The following is a 26,107-nucleotide window of genomic DNA, read 5'->3' as shown; positions in this document are numbered from 1 at the left end:
CTAAAATTAGTTTTTCATCCTTTTCGTCCCTTGAAATAGAAAAATTGTTCAATAAACTATCACAGTATTTACGTCATGTATGTAATGTTGTCATAAAAACTAGCAGCACAAGTTCAAATATAAAGTTTATAAACCTACAATACATACAAACCATATACCTATAGAAATAGAATACCTTTACTCTTCAAATTCTAATATGATTGTTCAGCAGATATAAATGCGTCAATAGCATGGTTCGTTTATAATACAATAAGCCAAATACAGTAGTTCTAATTCATATAACAAAAACCCAATCACAGATTTACCGATATAAATTTATTTACTTTTTATATGTAAATATAGTTATGCATCATTATATAATCTATTTGCGCAATACACACACACGCTAATGTCAAATGATATCAAAGTGCATTTTTCTCGTTTTTAACTTGTTAAATGCATTACTTTCATGAAGAAATTGGCCTATGACACTTGCCCGTACCTAGATATGACCGAAAGAAAAAATGTAGCAAATATTTTAAGCTTTCCAAATATGATATGTAAGTTTTTAATTATTGTGTTTTGTAGAAAAGATTTTACTAACAGGTCATTTCGACTTAATTTCCTTACTTTACGGCAATGATGTGCAACATTAAATGCATGTTTTCGACTAGTTCCCAACATCGTACAGAAAAACTTTGAGAAGGAAAATGGTTTGTTTTTACTCTACTCTTTTGAAAATATAATTTTTTTCATTATATTCCAATTATTAACAAAACGCCACCAATTTAATCCTGTTGGCACTTATAAGGCGTCATTGGGCGTTAAAGGGTTAATGGTCCTTGCCCCAACGAATCGATCTGCATCCTGCTCCTACGACCTTCATCTTTCACCTTAAGAAACAATAGGCATCCTCCACATGGCATAAAGTGTATGTGTACAAAGTTTGATGGTCCTAACCCCAACAATTCGGTTTGTATACTGTCTACAAGGTTTTCCTACTAAGTGATAATGTGACTTTGACCTTGAAAAATAATACATATAGTCTCATCATGGTGATCAAATGTACCAAGTTGCAATATCCTGGAGCTTACAGTTGGGTTTGTATCCTGCCTACAAGGTTTTTCTACTAAGTAATACTACAACCTTGACCTTTGACTTCTGACCTTGATAAAAATAGGCATCTTCCTCTCATCATGGTGATCAAATGTATCAAGTTGCAATGTTCTGGAGCTTGCAGTTGGTTTTATATCCTGCCTACAAGGTTTTCCTATGAAGTAATACTATGACATTGACCTTTGACTTCTGACCTTGAAAAACTATAGGCATTTTCCTCTCATCATGGTGATAAAATATACCGAGTTTTAATATCCTGGAGCTTACGGTTGGGTTTGTATCCTGCCCACAAGGGTTTCCTACTAGGTTTCCCTACTAAGTGATACTATAACCTTGACCTCTGACCTTGAAAAACAATAGGCATCTTCCTCTCATCATGGTGATCAAATGTACTAAGTTGTATAATCCTGGAGCTTATGGTTCGGTTTGTATCCTGCCCATAAGGTCCAGACAGATGGATGACGCCATACCATAATACGTCCCATCTTCAACAGGTGCATAAAAATGTATGCATTTTAGCGAGATACATTATCAGGCATTTGGCAGAGTCCTAATATTACTTCCAATCAATTAGGAAAGGATCTATAGTTGACTTCGCTAAATTTACCACTTGTTAGGACCAAATATACCTTGTTCGCTTATTCCATGCACAAATATATTTTTATCCCACCCCCCCCCCCCCCCACCCCCCCTCAGAGAAGAGGGGCATATTACTTTGCACCTGTTTTTGTCGATCGGTCAGTAGACCACATGTTGTCCACTCAATATCTTGAGAACCATTCACTTGATCATAATATTTCATATAGGGAGTGGTTATGTGTAGAAAAGGACTCCTATTGAATTTGAGGTCCAAAGGTCAATCCATTCAAAATATGGGAATATATTGTCCTCCCATTATCTTTAGAACCCTTTCCCTGTCAAACATCAAACTTGGTACACTCATACATCATAAGGAGTAGATGACCCCTATTGATTTTAAGGTTGCATTAATTGTCAAGGGTCAAACTGGACATAGGAATATATTGTCCACTCAATACCTTGAGAACCCTTTGCTTGACAGACATCACACTTGGAACACTGGTACATCCTAAGGAGTACATGACCCCTACTGATTTTGAGGTCACATGGTCAAGGGTCAATCCACTCTGGACATAGGAAGATGTTTCCCGCTCCATATCTTGAATTGTTTTGGCACTACTATCAGTTGAATAACTGTATATCCCTTTTGAATTTTGCACCAAGGGGGACATGTGTTTTACATAGAAAAACTTCAGGTGACCCAAAATATTTATTAATATGCAAGGCATCTATACAACATATTATCTCCATTATTTACTTCTCTAAAGATCTGTGATTCAATTCTAAAGTGTATGTTTTGGTAAAAATAGATAACTTTTAATGGTTTAATGTTTCATTTTTTTCTTCAATATTGCATTTTCTTATGAAATACACATGGAATACTTGTAATGACAAAAGTTGAGCTCAATGGGTGGTAAAATATTCAGGGCAGAAAGGAATAAGATATACCGGCATTATCAATACAAAATATAGTGTCAATGAATGACAGAGAAATGCTTGATGCAATTTTTTGTTCAGATTGACTGTAAATTTAACAAGAAATGTTTGTAAAACATATGTCCCCCTTGGTGCAAAATTCAAAGGGATATACAGTTATACACGAGACAATTTAAAACACAAAAGTGACATCTTTTCCAGCACAATGGTTCTTAAGATGACCCTACCATTTCCACTTTCTTCAAATCATGGGGAGGGGGGAGTGTAGGATAGGCGATCAAAGTTTTACATAAGAATAAATCTTTTCTAAAAATCATATTCTCAGGAGCAGCATGGTCAGTATTAGTCATATTGATATGCAAGCATCCTTGGGTAGTGCAGATTTCTTCAAATTAATGCCCATGGGGTAGGTTTGGGTCACAGTGTACCAAAAAGTTTTAAAAAAAAGAAATCTGGACCATGAGGTTGGGGTGGGGATAAAATTTTACGTGAATATAGGGCATTCCTATGTTGTGTGGATTTAATTTTAAGTTGGATTAAGTGTTTACCCTTATGGAGCGCCAAATTAACATAAACTCAAATAATTGAAGATATCATTATCAATTCATTTGATGCGCGCAACAATTTAATTAAAGATCTCTTCAAATAATTAATGATATCTTCAATTCTGAATTATTGCACACATTAATTGAATTGATGATAGCATTAATTCTTCAGCTGAAATGATGCACGCTTTAATTGAATTAATGATCTCTTCAAATGAATTAATGATATCAACAATTGAATTGATGCACGCTACAATTCTGAATTGAAGAGAGCATTAATTGACATAATGGGTGCATTAAATCAATTGATGAGAGCGGTAATTGAATTGATGCGTGCATTAATTCATTTGATGAGAGCAATAATTGATTTAATGTGCACATTAATTCAATTACAGAGAGCAATAATTGAATTGATGATATCTTTAATTCATTTGAAGAGAGCAATAATTCTTTTAGAGAGAGCAACTATATAATTAGAGATATCTTCAATTCAACATAGATTCCACAATTGAATTAATGATCTCTTTGATTGAATTGTTGCTCTCTTTAAAAGAATTTATGCGCGCATTAATTCCATATACAAAAGCATTGTAAATAAGTAAAGATATCTTCAATTGAATTAAAGAGATCATCAGATTATTTATATTGAGCTCTAAATTAATTATTGCGAGCAATATTTCTACAAAATTGATGTTCTCATCAATTGAATTGAAGAGAGCAATAATTGAATTAAAGCGTACATCAAATCTATTATTGCTCTCATTAATTCATTTGATGCGCACATTAATTAATTCAATTGATGAGAGCAATAATTGATTTAATGCGCGCATTAATTCAATTAAAGAGAGCAATAATTGAATTGATGATATCTGCAAATAATTGAAGATATCTTCAATTATTTGAGTTTATGTTAATTTGGTGCTCCATATACCCCATTTGTCTTTAGTGGGGTCATAATGTGGGTAAACAATTAAAAAGGGTAATAATTTTCAGAACAACAGCAGGACCAGGTGAGCATTGTGACAAATAAATTGTACAACCTTAAGAGGCAAATATATAATGCCAGAATTGTGCCAACTAAGACTATAACTTTTCTGCACATCTTCAAATCTAGCATGAAAAGCTTGGTTGTAGTAAAAAAAATTAAAAGGATGAAAAGTGTACTTTGAACTTCACAGTTGAGTGTATTCTTTCCATTTTTCTAAGGTCAGTTTGATTTTATCGCCATTTTTCTCGATTTAGAGCAGACATAAAAGGGGGGGGGGATTGGAGTTCTGGTTTTAATCAGACTACTGTTTTGAATACACAGCAGTGGCGTAGCTTCCATTGAGGCAACCGAGGCAGCTGCCTCGGTAAAAAAAACACCTTTTACGTTGTTAAAATGTCGATAGCTTCTGGGGGACACAGACCCCCTGCCTCGGTAATATTCGAACCCAAGCTACGCCTATGCACAGTCCATGAAAACTATACATGCGTGGAAGAGGTTTGACTTGTCTGCATCGCTACGTTTCTTCACTTTTCTATCATCTTGGAATGCAAATGATTGATTTATATTGAATGAGAAATATTTGTCAGCCATTTATAAATTTCTTTTGCAACTAGTTACATGCATTAATTTTTATGCCCCCAGAATCAAAGATTTGGGGGCATATAGTTTTTGGTCTGTCCATCTGTCTATGGCAGAAAACATTAACCTTGGTCATATCTTTTACACCATAAGGGGTGAGATCAAAAGTTCAATGTCTGACAAAAAACTAAATTCACATGGTTTTCACCTAGACCCACCCCTTAAAACTAGATATGATGAATGTTGAACGTAATCGATTAACGAGTAAAAACATACAAGTGTAAATAACACTCTTTATATCTTTTCTACTTTTTATTCACAAAGTGTATCTAATTTCTATTTCTACTAAAGTGTAATCGATGTCGGACGACAGAAATTTACGGGAGTTTTTATCCCCCTCCCCACAACCTTTTTTAAGTTAAATTTAGATTTTCATCCGACATTGATCTTTTGATCTCGCCCCTAATTAAGGTAGAGATTTCATATTTGACATGTGTATTTCTTGTGGCAAGACCTTAATTCCATTGACACCCAAATCTTTGACCTGATGATCCTTACCATGACCTACTTTAAGAAAATTCAAATTTTAAAGGTAGTGTTTTTATATTAAGCACACATGTGCAATTTTTGTGATAAGATATTTCCAACGGTACCAGATTTGTTGACCTTGACCTAGTTATGAAAATATTCAAGAGAAGCTATATCTTACAGTTCCAATTTGTTGTAATCCAGGGGTACAGTTTCACAAACACATCTTATGATTATAAAAATGAATGATCAGTTATCGACTTTATTATTGTATTAGCAAAACACAAAGAGCAAATGTATGAGCGGCGGAAAGGGTAAAAAAGACGTTACTGCTTAACGAACAATTAATTTTCAAAAACTTACCGAAATACAAAAGAAACCAGCTTAAAATAAAACCAACGATCTCCGATACAAAACCAACAATCTCCGATACAAACAAAACCAATGATCTCCGATACAAAACCCACGATCTCCGATACAAACAAAACCCACGATCACCGATACAAAACCAATGATCTCCGATACAAACAAAACCCACGATCTCCGATACAAACAAAACCCACGATCTCCGATACAAAACCCACGATCTCCGATACAAACAAAACCCACGATCTCCGATACAAACAAAACCCACGATCACCGATACAAAACCAATGATCTCCGATACAAAACCAACGATCTCCCATGCAAAACCAAGTCATTAACTGAATTTCAGTACATTTTTGAAAATTAATTGTTTGTTTTGCACTTGAAATGTGATGGATATATTAAACTTTGATATCCATTTCTTTTGAAATCTTCGTAAACAATAACATGACCTCAATCTTTGTTTACAAAAAAATAATAAACTGTCTAAAATGAGCTTCTGTGATAATGCACAACTTTAAATTTTTTTGGCGAGACCTTTTCAACACATTAGACAGTAGAATTGGATCATTAAAAGTAAAAAACTTTAGGGGGAAATCGTGAGTCAGTCCCTTTAACGTCTTTTTTACCCTTTCCGCTGCCCATACAAATTGAGATATGTATCAATTTTCTCGTATAATGTATGAAGGTATATTGCAAAATAATGACTGCAGCATTCCTTTGATCTTTGCAATAACTGGTAGAATTGTTGCTAATGACCACATAAAACAAAACACAATTACATACAAACGTTTATGTTATTGAAGGATCTTAACATTTCATGTCTTTTATTTCAAATCAATACACTTACAGTAAAAATTTCATAAAGAATTGCAGTAATACAAGTATTTGTCTGTTTTAAAAAATGCATCACGTCAGCGTAACTCCAGGTTAATGTTCTTTGCTCTACATTTCAGAAGTGAATGCAAATCCGCTTTAATTTAAACGTAAAGATATACTAGGCAACGTGCATCTACTCTTTCATCATATCCGTCTCTTGCACAGAAATAAACTCTAGGAGTAATTGCACAATTTGAAAATATCCACATCACAAAATTGGATAAGAACTCCAGAATGTGTATTTTAACTGCTATTTTTATAAGCTGGGTGATGTAATAACACAAAAATCTTTAGAATATGAAATAATTCAAAAACACATTACAGAGTTGCTGGTAAAAATCTGTCCCTTTTTTACAATATCCAAAAACATAAAATTTAACTAGTTTTGTCATATGAACTCTTTAAATAATGTATATAAATAGATGAATGAAATCCCCTTTACAAAAGATTAAAGCTTGTGATTGTCTGCTGTTAGATGCAAGGAAGGAAAAACAGAGCACCTACAGTAGGGGTCCAGTTTATGAAAATTTATCATCAGTTAATACAATGAAAACCAACACGATTCATGGGACATTCGTATACAAAATTTAAAAATCGTCAGAAATAAATTAACAACAAACATATCATTTCTCCAAAATTGTCATAACTCATGATTTACTTGTATTAAACAGATCATCTGGAGAACAATATAAACAATTCCGGTAACCATCAATATTTGTTTTATTAAGACACTATCAAAAATATTAATATTACTATATATCACAATATTCATGAAACCTTAATTTCCTGGGTTGTCTTGCCATGAAAATTAAGTTTTCATAAATAATTTTAACATTTCCTAATTTCTACTTCATTAAGACACTATCAAAATCATTCCTATCATTGTTCTCATCAATAATTTTGAATAAGTCGGTGAACAAATTGAATATTTGACAAAACGATGTCTGGTTGATGAATGCAACAAGACGAGATCTCAGATATAGAGCAATGCTAAACCTTAGCGATTCACTACATCTACAAACTAGTTAGTTCGTTGATAAATTGGACATGGAGTTGAACACTATAAATACCATCTGCACAGTGGAATTAGATCAAACACATAACAGACATACAGGTACCTGTACTTAAGTAATTTTGACAGTTTCTGTTATGTAACCTTTTACTGTACTTGAACTTTGATTTACGTGTATTTATGGACCAAACGCAGGTTAAATAACAATAAAGTGCACCACCATGGCACATAATACGCCCGTCAGATATTTATTCATTAAAAATAGATAAAAGTGCATGACACAGAATCATGTCAACCTTAATTGGTCAAAGATTGGGACCAATATCTTTGCTTTTAGATATGAGGTAAATCAAGATTATTCCTTGCATATTGCAATTGACTTGTCAATATACAAGTATCTCTTGAATTGTTCAAATAACTACAGAAATATTTTGATACATATTTCCATTTTAATACAAATATTTAGACAATTTCTTTCACATGGTAGGATTATACAGTGTACTCATTAATTAATCTTTAACTGGACCGATGTAATTTAGTTCTTATCAAAATGATCTTTGAATCTCCAGTTGAACCCTGAAACACCATGGCTTACTCCCTAGGGGCTAATGGTATCTTAATTGGACAGACAGATTAAAGTGCTCTTAGATCATCATTCCCATGAAACAATTCCTCTATCTGTTCTGTGATGTGCTTGTTAAGTCTTTGTGCAAATTTTGTAGTACAATACAGCATATATTTCTATAATTAATGTTAGAAACAAATTAAGTATTCATATCAATTGTTATGTAGCAACATTCTTATGAAAAAAGTGTAATTATTGAACAATGTTAATGCATTACTCTCTAACATGTAGGAATTACCTCCCTTAAAATGTTGGCTTTTTATAAAAAATTCTTACCATTTTAAAAGTTTTAATAGCCTGATTTTAAGCTACGTAACAATTTACATTTCTATACAGATGCACAAATTGACAAAGTTTGTTGATTCTAGGACTCAAATCTACATGAGCACAAAAATATGGCCATATCATCTTAATTATAGGTCACAAAGACATAACTTTAAAGTGCAACCTACCCTCTACCCAAGATGTATCAGCTGAAAAAGTTTGATGATTATATGTCTCACAGTATTCAAGTTAAGAGGCGGACACCAAGCAAAACAGACACCATTGCCATACCATAATACGTCACGCCTAAAGACGGGCGTAAAAAAAAACGTGCGTGTGTATATAATACAAACACACTTATTCTTTTCAATCTGAATAAAGGAAAATTAATTATCAATATACTTGTACAAATTGTATGGAGTACTTTTATATAGAATCATTGCTGCCAACTTCAAGAGAGCTTATATATCTGTACAGAATTTTAAAGATAGAATTTTACTTCATTTACCTCTCCTTCAATCACCAATTTATATACATACACAGTAACATAACACAAATAAGAAACCCAGCTTCCATGTAATAGCACAGGATAAAATACACAACACTGATGTACACACTTTGGTCCTGTCCTAATGGCACTGATACCTCTGCTAGGCTAATTCATATTTGGACATATTTGAAATATTGTGTGCTTCAAGGTCATTCATGCCTTTTCAATTCTCGATTTTTATCAATATATTCACAGAGTATAAAAAAAAGGAAATGCAAATCTGAGTGACACAGTAAAGCTCTAAAAAGCAACACACGGCATTGGGAAAAAATGCAATTCCTAGTAACCTTGACTGGACAAATGACCTCGAGTTAGATTCATTCATGTCACACCGTTAAGAATGAGGATCTAATTTAACATTGCAAAGATATAACTACTATGACCTTGACAAAAGTCATGACGGACAGGTTAATTCCAACATACACCACCAAACTTTGTTTGCAGGGGGAATAATGATCAGTTTATCATTTCTAACACAAGTTCATTTAGCTGCAGTGTTCCATCCAGTGTCAAGGACAGAAACCTTTCTGCTGCTTTTGCACTGACTGTACGTAGGAATGGCAGTCGTAGAAGCATTTTTCCGTATCTTTTCACATTGCCGGGATACTTGTGATTGTGATATTTACGCAATCTGTCCAAAATCTGGGTCTGTAGTAGAATGACTTTCTGCTTTTCCACCAAGTTTTGAGCATCTATAAATGTAATGCATGCTTATGTATATTGGAGTAAAATCTTGCTGAACATTGCTACATGTAATTTCAGACATTTTAAAATCATGTATTTATTGTCTGAAATACCTATAAAATGTGTTATAATTTTCAACAATTCGAAAATTTCATGCGGTGGGATGAAAATTAGAAAATCTATAATCAGCTCACTTTAAATTAAAAGTTCACGGAAAAATATCTTTGGCCCGGCAGCTTTTCCAACAGCTCTTTATAAAATGTAGGAGTAAGCTGTATTTACCTGGATAAGTCAATACAATGCCATTCAGGATACAGAATTCCACTTTGTCGATATTCAGCTCCTTCAGTCGGGCAGAAAACTCTACAGTGGCTGCTACCAGCTCCTTTCCCCATCCCATCTTCTGAGCCAGCTCTATGGGTACCTTTAATCCTTCAGCAAACTTTATACAGCTCCCTGTATCCATTGACCTTCAAATAAAGGATGTATTATTTACAGTTACGATGTTTTTACCTTTAATATTTTTAAAAATTGTAATGATGGGCATTTTCTCATGAATGCGTTGCAGTTGTAAACTGCACATATGAATACAGAGTACTTAATCAATATAGTACATCTATTTTAAATGACTAGGAATTCTGACAGAAATGAAAGTAGATTGTAAATACAAGAAATGAACATGCAGTTTCTTTTTCCTTTAACAAACAAGAAATGTTTGTGAAACACAATGCCATTGAGTGTGGTCAATTCAAATTTAGAAATGTCCAGAATTTGACAAAATACTCTGACTGGACTAATGCTACTAAGTCACTAAAGGTGTTTATGTATAACCCTGGAGTGTGTTCACAATGTTGGCATTGACACACAAAATTATATTTTGCCAAATATACATGTAGTACATTTACACACTTTCTTCCTAATTTTGTGGGGGTGGTTGGTGGTTGGTTGGTGGGGGTGCAAATTATACCACTAAAGGGTTTTTATCCATTTTTCTTTCAGGTGAAGCTTGACTATAAGTTCATCAAAATGCATACTAGACATAGCTTAAATATAGATACGCTTTTTCTCATTGTTCACTGCTATTACATATATATTTATTATATGCTCCTCAATGTATCATTCTTTGATACTATGGATTTCACAGCGTGTGATCCGGATTTCCAGATCACCACACTGTGGTTTTCTGATTCCATATAGTATCCTCTGAAACTGATGCCGTCATAATGACGTCACAATGCAACATTATTTGTTGAAAATATTGACCTCGTTACAAAACAAAACTGCATACACAAAACATAATTTCATGATATGTCTGTGTTTTTGATAATTTGGATTACATTTATTATCTTATAAATGTGGATTTAACATGCATAAGGGGGTATATAATAAATTTAAATTTATCATTACTACAGTAACTTGATCCGAAGAGATGGATCACGTCTCGTTGACAGGCGTGGATCATCAGATCAAACTCAACGCTTCACGTCTCGTGTGATCTGATGATCCGTGCCTATCAACTCAACGTGATCCAATTCTTCGGATCAAGTTACTGTAGTAATAATAATAATATATATATATATATATATATATATATATATATATCTATATATATTTAAAAGCAGAAACTAATCTCTAGAAAATTTTTGCAGGAATGTAAAATTGTATAAAATATCATACCTACAATCTGTAAATATTACATTATTATGAATCAGCCAATAAAATTCATTTGATGTGTATATTCATCTTCTCCATGTATGTCGTCAATAAATCATACATCATAAGAACACTGGGTATAAACTGTGACATTTCATTCCGGAACTTTATGTACTGCACAATGACATAAAAATTATGAATACCAAGGTCTTACAACTTAACAAAGTGATGATTAAATTAATATATCATAATTATAACAATTCACAATGATGCCCTTTCTATTAATAATGATCCATGATATAATATTTGACAACACTATATCTTTAAAGCTTTTCAACATCTCAACATACAGTATATTGAACAGCAACCAAGTTCACTCAAAGAAGTAACATGAACTAATGATTTAAATCAGGAAGACGCAATGGATGACTTACTGTATGTAACGGAACTTACTATGTGAGGATATTTCTGAGAGCACGCTAGTTCTCCCAAAATGTCTGCCTGAATGCTAATTACTATGTGTAGATGTTTATGAGAGCATGCTAGTTCTCCCAAAATGTCTGCCTGAATGCTAATTACTATGCGTGGATGTTTATGAGAGCACGCTAGTTCTCCCAAAATGTTTGCCAGAATGCTAATGCCAATCCTGATTCATTTAATTTTATAGTTACCAATGCAATGATAACACTGATCCCGATCCATTTAAATTTAAGTAACTTTAATGTCTTTTACACAAGTGATTGAACATGAAGAGTTTGATGAAGCAAAATCTTAAAGCTCTCGTCCATTTCTATCATTTGGTCAATATGAACTCTCTAACTTCTTTAGGTCACAAATTATTAAGAAGATCAAGTCTTAAATTGACATAGAGTTGATCTTACAGTTCGAAGTCTCCGAGATCAGACAGAAAGACAAGACTGAAAAGAAAATGCACACACCCCCCCCAATATTTGACCTATAGATACGACTTACTGTAAAATCACTTTCTCAGTGCAAAATCTATATTTCTGCATAAACCCTTGAGGATGTCTTGACATAAAAATGAAGTTTTCATGGATACATATTGATAACAAACTGTAGACTTGCAAAAATCAAGTCTTGCTGATGAATCTGACAAGAAAAGATCACAGAAGTTTCACAAAATGCATGTGATTCACGATACATATAAAAAGAAATAAAGCAGCTCTATAATTAGGCACAAAAAATTAATGAATAGTTTCTCAGGTCAAAAATTTTAATTTTGATAAAGTTAGAAGGTATTTCTTTTTTCACTTGGCTATAGCTTGAGTTATCTTTCCTTTTTTCACTTGGCTATAGCTTGAGTTATCTTTCCTTTTTTCACTTGGCTGTAGCTTGAGTTATCTTTCCTTTTTTCTGTTGACTGTAGCATGAGTTACCTTTTCTTTCTAATTCAATGGAATTATTATTTTTATAAAAAAAAAATAGCTTCACATTACTCACTTTCTACAAGTGTATAATATTACTCTTAAACACTTGCACATAAATGAGTATGCATTCAATAATTATTTGATCAAAAAAATACTTAGTTTTATTAAAACCTTCTGAAAGTTGATAACACATGAGTTACCTCATTTACATAAATAAACAATTATAAATTGAAAACAAAAATCCCATGCAGTACCTTTTCAATGGATGTGGCAGTGCCTGAGAAACTATGGATTAATTTTTGGCCTTAGTATTCGACACATCATAAACACATACAGTGATGATGTATATCACACAGTACTTTCACTCTGGTTTAAAATTGAGAACAATGATCAGGCTGTAGTTGTACCTAGAAAAACACAATACACAGCATATTTTTATACACTGACCTGTAGGACAATCTCAATACATTCAGTTCCATAAAAGAGGATTTCAGCAGGGCCATCTGGTCTTCCAGTCGCAAATCTGAGAAACCTGTTAAAACAAATGCACCACTTTATGATTTTAAAAAACTGGCATTTTTAGTGTATCATAGAGACATATTTTAATAGTGTGACTAATCCCATTCATGAATATCATCTTTATCATCCGATCTTTTCACATTCTGCTATTAGCACCCTAGATTTACCAGGAACTTTCTTTGCCCAGTCGATAATGTATTTCAGTTCAGCATAACCATACTGCATCAGTTGATTAATGCCCATACTTTGTAGGCATATATTTCCTATAAAGAAAAAGAGAGAAATCACCAATTCTTGCATGCAATATTCCATTGTTACAGTAAATATTTCAAAATACATATTATTATTACTCCACTATTATCCAAAGTATATTTTGAAATTACCATTCAGTTAAATACTATTATCTTTTCCAATTATTATTGTATTCTATGAATTGACAAATTAATGAAATAATTTGTTTGTGAACTAAAACTCCAGTCCCATCATTAGCAACAAGTGTTCACTGACCATCAACCCTTGGAATCAAATCTGGTCGGGCATTAATAAGGCCTTCTGTTATGGGGTCTTCAAATGATTCTAAAACCTTTGGCTCCTGGGTCCCTGGAACAAATAACACCTCCCCATCTGAACTGACCATAGCATGAATTTCATCTAGGCGTGGCTTCTTGTTTCGGTGTTTCCCTCCTGGGGATCTGTCCTCTCGCACGGCTGCAGATGTAAATTACAAAGTCATGAAAACTGCGTTCATGCATTTGCAAAACTTGAGTTCCTACTTAAAAGCATTAAAATCGTCATGTTGTTCAAACTTTGTTTTAAAAATTAAAATGACTCCCAATGACTCATACAATATTATGCATTTATCTGGATTTACTTTCAAGTTTACAACAAATCTTTTAAATTACCTCCCCTATATTTTTGCTTTCTGCTGTAAAGTTAGCTCCTAGTGTAACTATTGATGAACATGCAATCATTTCAAAATTGATAAAGAGCGAGATTAATATAAGCCTTTTGGCTTGTTTCTCAATCTATTTCATGTATAAGACATTGTTTGTAAACATTATCGAATTATTTTAGAATAAATATTGTTTAAACTAAAATTGATAAAAATCATTCATTATTTTTAAATAATATTAGAAAGGAATAAGATGATTTGGGGTGAGAGAAAATAAAATCACCAAAATAAGAAAAGAAAATCACCAAAATAAGCCACACTATTTTTTTTTTACAGACATCAAATAATGCCCATACATTGTTTCAAAGGAGCACACCTTGACAAACTCACATGTAAACAGAAAATTTTATTTGCTTTCTTCTACAATGCTTCTACATCCCGCCTCTTTTGCTCATACTGAGTCATGAATCTTTGAGACATTGTCCCACTTCCTGTGGCTGTACACAAAGCCAAATGTCATGATTTGACAAAATGATACTAGCATATTCACAAAATGTGGCCTCTTAGTTATTTTGAGAAGACTCGTCCAATAAATAAATATTTTGTCAAAATACATATAAATACTTTCAATTTCTCCATTTACAGAACATTGAGGAAGGAGCTCATTTTTGCAATATGTTTAAGCACACTTGCACAGGCAGGATAATTTAAAAAAAACAAATCCAGTTTACATTTAATTTCTTCAGTTCAAAAGCCCACAAACCTTCTCTTTTCATGCCCATCTGTGTACACTTAACAAAACGACAGTACTGACAGTTGTTCCTGGTGAACTTGTTGATGACACAGTTCCCTTCGTTTTTACAGGTGTACACTAGATTCTTCTGCACACTGCGTTTAAAGAACCCCTTGCACCCCTCACAGGAAAAGACAGAGTAATGGTAGCCTGAACCTCGATCATTACAGATCATACAGGGGGATGCATTTGATGAGGAGTCCTCTCCTCCAGTATATGCCTGCAACACAAAATTTTAACTGAAGGTGAATGCTCGTATTAAAGTTCATAACATTAAAACACTCAACAGATTCAGTATAGAGCAATCTTATTGCTGAAAAAAAATTATGAAGTAATCAACTGTTCAAACTGAGAGTAAATTTGATAACCCTAGAGAAAAAGTAAAAAATGTGAAAATTTAATAGACACCCGGTAAAAGAAGAACAAATCAAACATTTCACTTAGGTAAGGAGTGCTGTTTTGTTTTATCGGTGGACAGTCTTTAGCCATCTTGATGCATAAAAGGGTTTATTGGAAGAAGTGGAGGTTTACCAGTTATATCCAGCAACCTTGTCTTTTAATGTCCAGGAGAAGAAAAAATTGAAAGATTGAATTATCTTTTAAGATTCTGACCCAGCCCCAACTCCCGAATTTTTTTTTACATCTTAAGAATGCTATTATACCTGTGTTTCTTCGTTGACTCCCGTAACCTGTATAACAGGGGGCACCATGTGCTCATTACTGGTTGAGTGTATTGATCCTGAGCTGACCACTGTAGAGGTTGACAAAGACATTCCCTGGGTATGGATCTGAATTTCTGGGGAACCCAAGAGGTCTGATGTCATGTTTTCTGGCCCACTTCCAGGGTGATTGTCCATTTCCATGTTGAAGTTTGTATCTACATTTTCACTAGTATAGCCCCCTGCCCCCTGGTATTGAGGGGAGAGGTTTCTGACTCTGCCACCTTGTGACTGTAGATCCCCTTGATCCGTTCCCTCTGTTACCACAAAACCAAAGCTGGGGTTATTGCCATCACTTTGTTGTATTTTCTCAATCTTAGTGCTCATTATGCTATGGTTGGGTTCAGCCATATTTTGTGTTGCTGATTGATAGCTTGTTATCTGCAAATATAATATATATATAGATATAGATATATATAGAGATATATACAGATATATATATATATAGAGAGAGAGAGAGAGAGAGAGAGAGAGAGAGAGAGAGTGCTTATATAGAAAGCACTAAAAACCAACAACACTCAACATCAAAAGTGTCAGATCTAATAGTAGATATGAGGTCAAATAAATAAAGCACTAAAAAAACCAATGACATGAAAGATATTCAATTGTCAATTTTTTGGGATAACCTGTCCCTTCTTCAGGATGATGGAATATTTAAATAGAAATGAAAACTAAATAAAAAAACAAACTAGTTTACACTAAAACTAAACTACAAAACCTGATAACAAACAAAATGTCTACATACTGAAATTATTGAGTGCACTATGGTGCAATAGAAAAGTCTGTTCTGAACCAGTTTCAAGACTGAATTGAATTAATTAAATCTTGCACTGGATAAAGTCAAAAACAAAGACTGGGATAACTAATCAGTATAATTAAGCAGTATGTGAACCCGTTCTAATGACGAGTTATAATGAGTATTTCGTACTTGGAGGTGTGAAGCTATATAATGAATGTTGAACTGCAGACCATATAGAACAATAAATTAATAAAATCTGGTATTGTAGTATAATAATAACATGGAAAAAAATAATTAGTAGACTAACTAGAGCAAAGCTCGTTGCAAAGCAACGAGAGGTCTTCCGTCGGAGCTGTATGACATAAAAACCTTGAACTTGACCATATGTCCTTGGGTCAGGTCCTAATGCAGCCTCAGTTAACATGAAAATCTGTTGTAAGTATGAAATCTAAATGTTTCTTCATTACTTGATATGGCCAGGACAGGGTTTGTATTTTCTAAAAAGTGAACTTGACAATGTGACCATGGGTCAAGGCCAGGACATATTCTTTGATCATATGGAAACTTTTTATCACTATTAATTAAAATAAATTTCCATTAGTAAGATATATTAAGACTCTAATCAATTTTTAATTTTTAGACCTTTAGAAATGGTGCAAATGACCTTACATCAAGAATATTCATGTTATGGTCATTAATAATCTTTATGTGAAGAATGAGCTTACGGTGTATTTTTAAAAGTTGTGGTCTGGGCACATTTGCACGGATAGACGGACTTGGCGATATCTCAAACTTTATTTGCTGGGACTATAATTGGTGTTCGGTAATATTGTTGTCTGTTCTTCCAGCTCGAAGAGGCAGTCTCTTTTGTTAGATTGTCAGATATTACACTTTTGTAATTCGCTGTAATGGGAAGGCTTTATAAAAAGTAGTGTTTTATATTGTAGATGTCATAAAAACATTGCTTTTCCGTAAGGGGCAATGGGCAATAACGGTGACGATTTTCCATTGAATTACAATGCCTGTTTTTGGACCAATAAAATGCTGAAAATTGTAACTGATGATGTTTTTCATCCTTGTGTGGAAATATGTAACATCATCCCCCCTCCCCTCGACAAAAATGGTTATCCTGCTTTCCCATAGCATCCACAGATACAGAGCAGGGAAGAGTGGTCAGAGAGAGGACTAATATTAGTTTAGACATACAATTTATAAAGGTTTATAGCTGTTACCAATATTTTATCATACAACAAAATTATGAGAGCATAATATTCAGACTGATAAGAATAATTCATCGAGTTTGAATTATTTATAAATACAAATCAAATAAATTGCTCTCAAATCTTGAATATTTTATTCTATCTGCGTAAATACATGTAGGTATATTATGTACACAGTGCACACAGAAGTCGCGTATGAATTTCACGCCAGAGGCACGTGCTGAAGTTACATAATTTGGACCAGGAGTCATTGTTTTTAAAAAATAAAACAACAAATCATTTGAAATGAGACTGGTCAGCCATGGGTTTCTGAATATTCTATACACATGTTTAGATTTGGTTTAATCATGATTATAAACTATTGATTTCAAAACATGTTCTGAAATAATTCGTTATGTTTGTAAAATGTATCCATTTCCTTTTTCACAACGAAGAATTTGAGTAAAGCTTGTGTGTTCAGTTAAAGTAGTGTGAAATCACAGATCGCTAGTCCAGCAGCGATGAATCTCCGATATTAAACACACATTCAATTAGACATGATTGAGAAACGAACTGTATATTAAATTGCAGATTTTAAATTGATGTCTGACACAATGCTCTAGAGTTTTGAATTTAAAACAAATAAAACGTAAGACCAGGGACGTATAAACAAGTATATACATCCCCGGAAAGACTGAATTATTCGAAAAATCCAATATGATCAAAAACATAACATTCTGTGTTATATTTAGGATGACAATGTTTACTTTGTGTACATGCCCTGGTTCACACACGATGGTTCCTTGAGGCGGTTACATAATTGTAAACAAAAACAAACCCTGCGGTGTATGTAAGATGAGTGTAGTTAATGACTGAGTTATTCTATGCTTGAAGGTTTGTTTCTTCAATTAAATTGACAAATGTAGAAGAGATAACCTTTTCCTCTTTTTTTCTTTGGAACGATTGTTTATATTAAAGCTACTAAATAATAATTAAAAAAAAAGTTGTCGATAGATGATTTTTAAAGGAACCATAGATCACGTTAAAACCTTATTTTAAAAGAATATTAGCATTTCATGGAGTCAGATTTATCAATTAAAGCAAGTTTATTTAAGTTATACGCATATTTTTCCCTCTTCACCTACCTAATGATACGGTTACCTGTTTGTGGGTCAAGCTTTTTACTCATATATAACACAATACTCGAGCAAAATATTGTGTTTATGAGATCAATAAGATGTTAAAGAACAACTTTTCCAGCCAAAGCCATATCGAAATATTTACCGTTTTTGAGTTATAAAGCGAAAACTTTGAAGATCCCCAGATCCCTAATTTAAGGGGCCAGCCCCTTTTTAGGGATCTCAAAAGAAAGCTCTTAACATTTTGCACAACTTTTGTTCTACACGTCTTAACAAAATATTTTTAGTTTAAAAGATACAAAGGAAAATATGTGTAATTTTTTGCTCCTTTAGGTGTCCTAATTTTTTAACCCTGTCAAACACCATTTCGAACCCTGCAATCAAAAAACGATGTGCACAACTACAATGCTCCTACTTTTCAATGCATTTTCTGCTCAAGCTTATACAGTCTCGGAGCCTTTGTCTGGAAACCAAAGCCCCATAAATTTCATTCAAAGGGGAATAACTCGTGAACAGAAGGGAATTTCTGAACTGTAGTACATGATTTTAAAATTGTTCTGTAAAGTTTATAAACCCTGAAAATTTGAGCAAAATCCATGCAGAAATGAGCGAGATATGAAGCTTCAAAGTTAGTGTCTAGGAAAAAGAAGAAAAAAAGAATATTAATAAGAATAATCTTAACCAGCACAATCAGTAGAAGGTCTTCCGTTGTTACGGAAGACCTTAATTATGGACATAAAAAATAATCTTAAACAAAATATGTTTCTGAAACATAAATGCCCCCAATAATGACCAATTCCAAAGATGGCCAAGGTCACAAGGACAAACAATCTAATTAAAATCATATACTCACTATACAAGCATCTAACAACATCCCATAGAGGGTCACATCAGAGGTCAAATTTGCATTAATAAAAATCACCAATCGCTACAAAGGCAGAAGTGTCATCGGCATCCAACGAGAATCCTCATTATATAGTGTATTTGGTTACTTATCAAAGATGGTGACAGAGTAGAATTGGAAGCGATTAAAACCGTTTTAAAGATATTTGATCTTGAGGCTTTGAAAAATGAAGAAAACAAATACTTAAATGTTGAAGTATATCTTCCTGGGGATTAAAGATCCCCCCCCCCCCCCCCCCCCCCCCAAGATGTCGCCATAGTTTAAAATTTAATCAAAAACATGCGATAATGGGTGGCACCGTTTTTTGTCTTCCTTACTGTTACATAAACAATGCATGGAATTGCGGGATGATACTCTATCGATATGAAGCGGGAAATCTGATTGGCTGTTGCAAATTTGACCTCTGACGTGACCCTCTGGGATGTTGTTAGATGTTTGTGTAGCAAGTATGTGTCAGAGCGGATCTAACATCTAATCTTAATTAGATTGAAGGACAAATATCTTGGTACCAGTAGAAAGATCTTGTAACAAGAAATGCTCATGTGCAGTATGAAAGCTCTAATATTTATCATTTAGAAGTTATGACCAATGTCAAATTTTTAAAAGTAGGTCAAATGCCAAGGTCAAAAGCTTTAGTACCAATAGAAAGGTCTTATCACAAGGAATACTCATGTGAAATATCAAATCTCTAGCACTCACTGTTCAAAAGTTATTAGCAAAGGTTAAAGTTTTCAAAAAGTAGGTCAAACTCCAAAGTCGAGGTGACAGGGTAAAAAATGTTGGTACCCACGGAAAGGTCTTGTCACAAGGAATACTCATGTGAATTATCAAAAGCTCTAGCACTCACTGTTCAAAAGTTATTAGCAAGGTTAAAGTTTCAGATAGAATGACAGACAGGACAAAAACAATATGCCCCCGATCTTTGATCTTGGGGGCATAAAAATAATAATGAATAATAATCAAAAAAAAATTAGACTGCTAAAGTTTTAGAAATTCTGAATACATAGACTGAAGTCATTCTGCCCCAATAGCATAAACAAACTCAATGACTTCACCAGAGTGTTATTACTCAGTGTTGTTCTGTCTGCCTTACACTTTCTTTTTGCCGTTTACTTTATGTAACCGCATCATCATTAGCAATCTATTCTATTTTGTGGTGATGAGACTGGGAATTTGGGGTGCCCACAAGCAAAGTATGGTCATCAATGCGAGTGGGCAATCAGTAATTTGGAACCCTGAATGCACTTGTAACATGAAGGGAAGAAATGCAATGGATCATACCTCAGACCCATCTCCATTCAGGTGCTTTACCAACTAAGCTATGGCAACTATAGATCAAACTCGTCTGACCACTACATATACTTCCTTCACACAACATCAACCCAGGATCTTTATCTTCTGGCAGGCATTTTCACCTGTCAGTTCCAGTGGCTGACCTATGGCAGCAAATGTAACAGGAAGGGAGAAATGCCATGGCCACCAGAGATGCATCTTCGCTAGCCAAGGGTTTACGATCCGCTCCATTTCTCTACAAACCCTTGGCAGATTTAGTGCGATTTTCGTAGCTTTAAGTGGCGCCCTCTAGTGGATGGAGAAAACAACCCTGTTTGGATTACATCATGCTTATCCATTATCTAATCAAAATGCGTGTTTCAACTACTGTTTAAAAGTTGTTTAGAAATGGCTGTGCTCGTTGTTTAGAAATGGCTGCACTCAGAGAGTAGCGTAATGTGGTACATGCAAATCATTCAAAATATCAATAATAAATTTAACTATCTCTTAATTGCATACTTGAAAAAGAAATCAGTGAGAACATTATTTAGAAAATAAACATGTGGTGAACCCATGAAATATATGTAGTCGTTGAGTCTACGTCTAAAACTAACTCCACGCATGTAAGGTGAATTCCAAATTGAGGAAAATAGCTCTGACGCAACTTGTCTAAATCTGGGATATATAGAACATAAAACAACGAATTACACGAGATGTTTGATATTAAACTTATGGTACGGTACTGTAGTAAATAAAATGCACTTCTTTATGCAGATACGAGTCTGATCTGTGCATGTGGCATCATTGGTTTGAATAAGTATTTGATACACGGCTGAGTGACAGTTGTAGGTATTTAAATTCCAAGTTTGTTTTGCATGTGATCTAACGTAACACGTTCTCTGATTGAGCAGTGGACTTTCTCTGTGTCCAATCATATGCTGAAAGCTGAGGCTACGAAAATTGCACTAAATCTGGTTTTGTAAAGAAGCAGAGCGGATCGCAAACCCTTGGCTAGCGAAGATGCCAGAGGTCGAACATGCCTCATTATATTTCCCCTCATTAAATGAATAGGCAGATTAATTAAAATTATGTTTAAAGTCATCTTGCAAGATGTTAAGATGTTTTGACAACTGTCTGTACACCTCGACATAACTTCAGAATTTTCTTATTCTATGTACCTGTTAGGGATAAACATACTTAAAAGTATACACTGGCTCCGCTTGCCCCAACGGTAGAACTGTAATTGTAAACACATCAGCGTGGTAGAAGAAAAAATACAAATAGAAATTCTTCACATGGTAACCGACTGTCGTGCATAGAGCTGATGTAGAAAAGGTGTCCAATGGTTGTGTATATGGACACGACATATACAAATGACTATTTACACAACCGTTATGTATAGTGATGTACCGATTGTCGCCGACTTTCGATTGTCGGTCGCTATAACTGAAACGATGTGAATAATCGATTGTCATTTTGAAAATCGAAAATTCGCCGACGTCAGTAATAATTTTAACAATATGAATATTCCTGCCGCGACTTATCTAAAACTGAAAATGGCTGACGAGACTGTTCAAATCATCCGATAAGATTGAATGACTATAATGATTAAATATTGTTTAACGTCCCTCATGAGAATCTTTCACTCATATGGAGATGTCACCATTGCCGGTAAAGGCCTGCAAAATTTAGGCCTATGTTCGGCACTTACAGTCTTCGAACAGGGAGCTGGGATCTTTATCATGCCACACCTCCTGTGACATGGGGCCTCAGATTTTGTCTCTTACAACATGCAAGGGGTAATGAGACTCTGTTCTAACCCGGATCCCATAAGAACAACAAAAGTCGAGAGATCTATCCCTATCACGGGAAAATAAAATCGAAAGTATGGGATTATTTACTTCAAATTTCTAATTATTATTTTAGACGTCTCCATATGAGTGAAAATTTTTCTCGAGAGACGTTACGCAAGATACATGTACAATCAATCTAATGATTTTATTCTAATTAACTTAAAGCTGTATGACCCGATGTTCATGTATTATTTTTGTACATAATTACTTTAAAGCAGATTAATTACTTTATAAAGTTATTAACTTTCCCTTAACTATATGCTTGAAAACATCTGCATGTAAAAGAAAACAGTGCGAATATTATTTAGAAAGTAAATATAGTGGCTACATAAATAAATCATCCCATAATAGACGTCTATAAATAGACCCACGCGCGTCAGGGGAATCCCAACATGATGTATTAACTCATACGCAACTGTCTAGTGTTAAGGCTGAAAGCGTAAAACAAAAAATTACTAAGAGGTATATGATATTTTTATTTCTATTAAACTTATGGTATGGCACTGTTATAACAAAATACACAGCTTTACACAGACAAGACCACCGATGATCTGAAAGTTTGAACTGGTCACGTGACTGTCACTTGAAATGGCAGTGACGCGGTTATTTGTAAACATCGATTTAAAATCACAATTATTTGGGTTAAAACAGGTGAAATAATTTATGATATGTCGTACAGTCTCATTACTACATGCGTGCAATGATTTAATAGTGTTTTTACGAGATGGAAAAAAATATTGTAATTCGGACCATATATCCTCGGAGGTCCATGAGTCGTTACCCTAAGGATGTTTGCCACATTAATCGCTTGTTTAAACTTTTTACACTAAATTTATTATAACATACCTAAAGGACTTCTATTTCTTCGTAGGACTTTACATTATTTTCATTATTTTTTCATTTAATAAATAAATAATTGAACACTGCAAACACCAATGAAGCGGAGACGCCATTTTGAAAAACTGGTCCCAGAGTCGTGACGTCAGATATAAACAAAACTGTAAGGCCAAATCAGTCTAAAGATTCGTTTATAATGAAAAATAATGCTACAATGAATAAATGGGGAATTGCACGATATAACAAATTCAGTTAACAAATATAATAACATTGAATAACAATTTTAACAATGTAATTAACATTAAAAAATTTAATCAATATGATAATAACAGTAAAGCATATTGGGATAATTGTAAACATTTTAATCACCCTTCTGTACAGTGAGGACAGAAAAACGAGTCATTCCTTCTAACAAATCTCACAGGTGAGCAGTAAATTAAATGAACCGAGTGGTTACATCTGTCACACTGTGCCCATTTGGTAAACACTAACCTAATAATAACACAATACATTTTAAAAATGCTATAAGGAACTTCACTCTTTGTATCGAAAAATTATCTTTGTTTGGCCTTAAACATTCCAATCAGATCACATGACTTTCATTCGCTGGATGTCAACAAAGGAGACAACCGATGTTATATTCTTAAATTTCGGGTTTAGAAGTGTATTTGACCATTTCCATCTGTGTCTTTATTTGGGATTAAGTAATCTTAGCAAATATTTGAATAAAAAAAAGAAAAGAAAATATTACCTCTTTTGATCGCATTGTCGGCTGTTGTGTAGTAAGATGTGATGTCACATATCATAGTAAAATTTTTCTCACGGATTGCGCAACCTCGGATAAAATCTCGCGAGATACGCGAGGAAAACAAAAGGGACACGACTCTGGGACTGTAACGAATTTAGGGCCTCCGACGATAGCTTTAATATCTAGGGTATAAATTAAAACAAATTTAATATATCTATGCCTTAAATTTGAAATCATTAAAATTTGATTATTTTTTTATTAATCAATCAAAAAGGTGCATCCGATCATCGATTATTATTTTTTCCCCATTGCCCATCACTAGTCATGTATATTAATTCTCCAAATGCGCGGAGTCTAGTCCGAAGGCAGTGTATATCATGTACACGACGCCATTGGAATAAACTACCACTGTTACTAAAGGAGTCCACTGTTATAATAGAGGGCGAAGCCCTCTCACGGCCCAAAGGGCCGTGAGAGCGGAGCTCTCCCTATAGGTAACACGTATATACATGTTTAAAAGTAAAAAATAATGAAAAATTAAACCATACCTATGGAACTTGAAAATTTTGGTACTAATGGCGTCGATTCGAATATTAGCGCGTGGACATGTATTTCTCCATTTTGAATCTCGTCTACCCTAGTTCACGTCGTTCTGGGATATGTTACATAAAATTCGTAAAAGCATGTAAATCTTATTCTCTTAATCATATAGATCTATATAATCACTCCACGATTAACGCCATGTTTGTTGTTGTGGTTCAAACGCTATGTTTGTAAATTTGCTAAATAACGACGCTGAATATGACGTCACAATGTACTGTTACATCAATTGCGTTATATTTCCCGCGTTCAATATATATATAATAGGCGGATCAAATATCCAAAATTAGGATGTTTTGATACAGCTCCGTCCTCAGTTGTTTTTGTTCTGTTTTGGATATAGATACTAATGCCAAAATTTGTTTGCTTCGCCCTCAAATACGGTCACGCCGTAAAACATATTAATCTCCTGATCAGCATATGTATTTCTTTCTTCTTTAAATGGCAAAAAGAAGGGAAACCTTTATAATCATAACAATAAAATTCTCACCTATGCTAAACGGCAGCCATCTTGAACGGGAGCGTTTGATGTCAAGTAGTTCGTACCATGTGCATTTCGTTTTAATCGACAGGTGCTTAGATTACTGTAAACACGAGAAAATCTTGATCTTGATAGGTTACGGTGATAGATCTCTCGACGTTGTTACACCTCGCGAGCGTCAAGTAGCAAAAAAAAAAAATAATAATAAATTTACATGAGGCCACTCTTCACTATGTCAGCGAAAGTGACCACTGGTTCCAGGCCCGTAGGCAGGATTTTTCAAGGGGGGGGGGGGGGGGGGGGGGTTACATAGACTAGCGCGAGTCTATCACCTCGCACCGCGCCGCGAGGTGCCATTACGGCAGGGGGTCTGGGGCCGCTCAAGGCCCCCAGAAGCTCTGGGGTATTTGGTGCAAAATCCTGCAATCTAGCAATTTCCGGGCACTTAATTTGAATTTTGGAATCATAACTTTTTTACTATGAATTTTCATAAAAAATCCCGACTTTAATAGTCACAATTCAAACAAAATGCCGACTTTAATAGTGCTTAGTAGTTTTCAAGGGGGGGTTCGTACGAACCCCCCCCCCCCCCCCCTGGCTACGGGTGTGGGTTCTTTGGAGGCTTTCAGTTTGTCGATGATATCTGGGGGTACTGCATTCCAGTCTCTGATGGTGTTTGGGAGGAAGCTGTATTTCAAAGTGTCTGTTCTTGCATAAATTCTGTTGTATTGATCTTGATGC

The 26,107-nt window shown here is 34.3% G+C and overlaps 1 protein-coding gene across 2 annotated transcripts; it reads right to left on the bottom strand.

The window, feature by feature from the left end:
- Positions 1 to 6,394: 6,394 nt before the first annotated feature.
- LOC125678130 (retinoic acid receptor RXR-alpha-B-like) lies at positions 6,395 to 25,557 on the bottom strand. Of its 2 annotated transcripts, none has more exons than XM_048916296.2 (8): positions 25,376 to 25,557; positions 15,538 to 15,975; positions 14,846 to 15,095; positions 13,698 to 13,898; positions 13,358 to 13,453; positions 13,119 to 13,203; positions 9,913 to 10,100; positions 6,395 to 9,638 (listed from the first exon to the last, which is right to left on the bottom strand). In XM_048916296.2, the coding sequence occupies exons 2-8, from the start codon at positions 15,943 to 15,945 to the stop codon at positions 9,403 to 9,405; spliced, it is 1,464 nt and encodes a 487-aa protein (XP_048772253.2). In that variant the 5' UTR covers positions 15,946 to 15,975; positions 25,376 to 25,557; the 3' UTR covers positions 6,395 to 9,402. The 2 variants fall into 2 exon arrangements, with proteins under 2 accessions (XP_048772253.2, XP_056011637.1); XM_056155662.1 differs by lacking the exon at positions 25,376 to 25,557 and adding an exon at positions 24,289 to 24,428.
- Between the last annotated feature and the right edge of the window lie 550 nt (positions 25,558 to 26,107).

This window comes from Ostrea edulis, chromosome 2, assembly GCF_947568905.1.
Source record: "Ostrea edulis chromosome 2, xbOstEdul1.1, whole genome shotgun sequence".
NCBI classification, from domain to species: domain Eukaryota; kingdom Metazoa; phylum Mollusca; class Bivalvia; order Ostreida; family Ostreidae; genus Ostrea; species Ostrea edulis.
The sequence above is the reverse complement of the archived record's forward strand: the minus strand, read 5'-3'. Positions and strand labels throughout refer to the sequence as shown.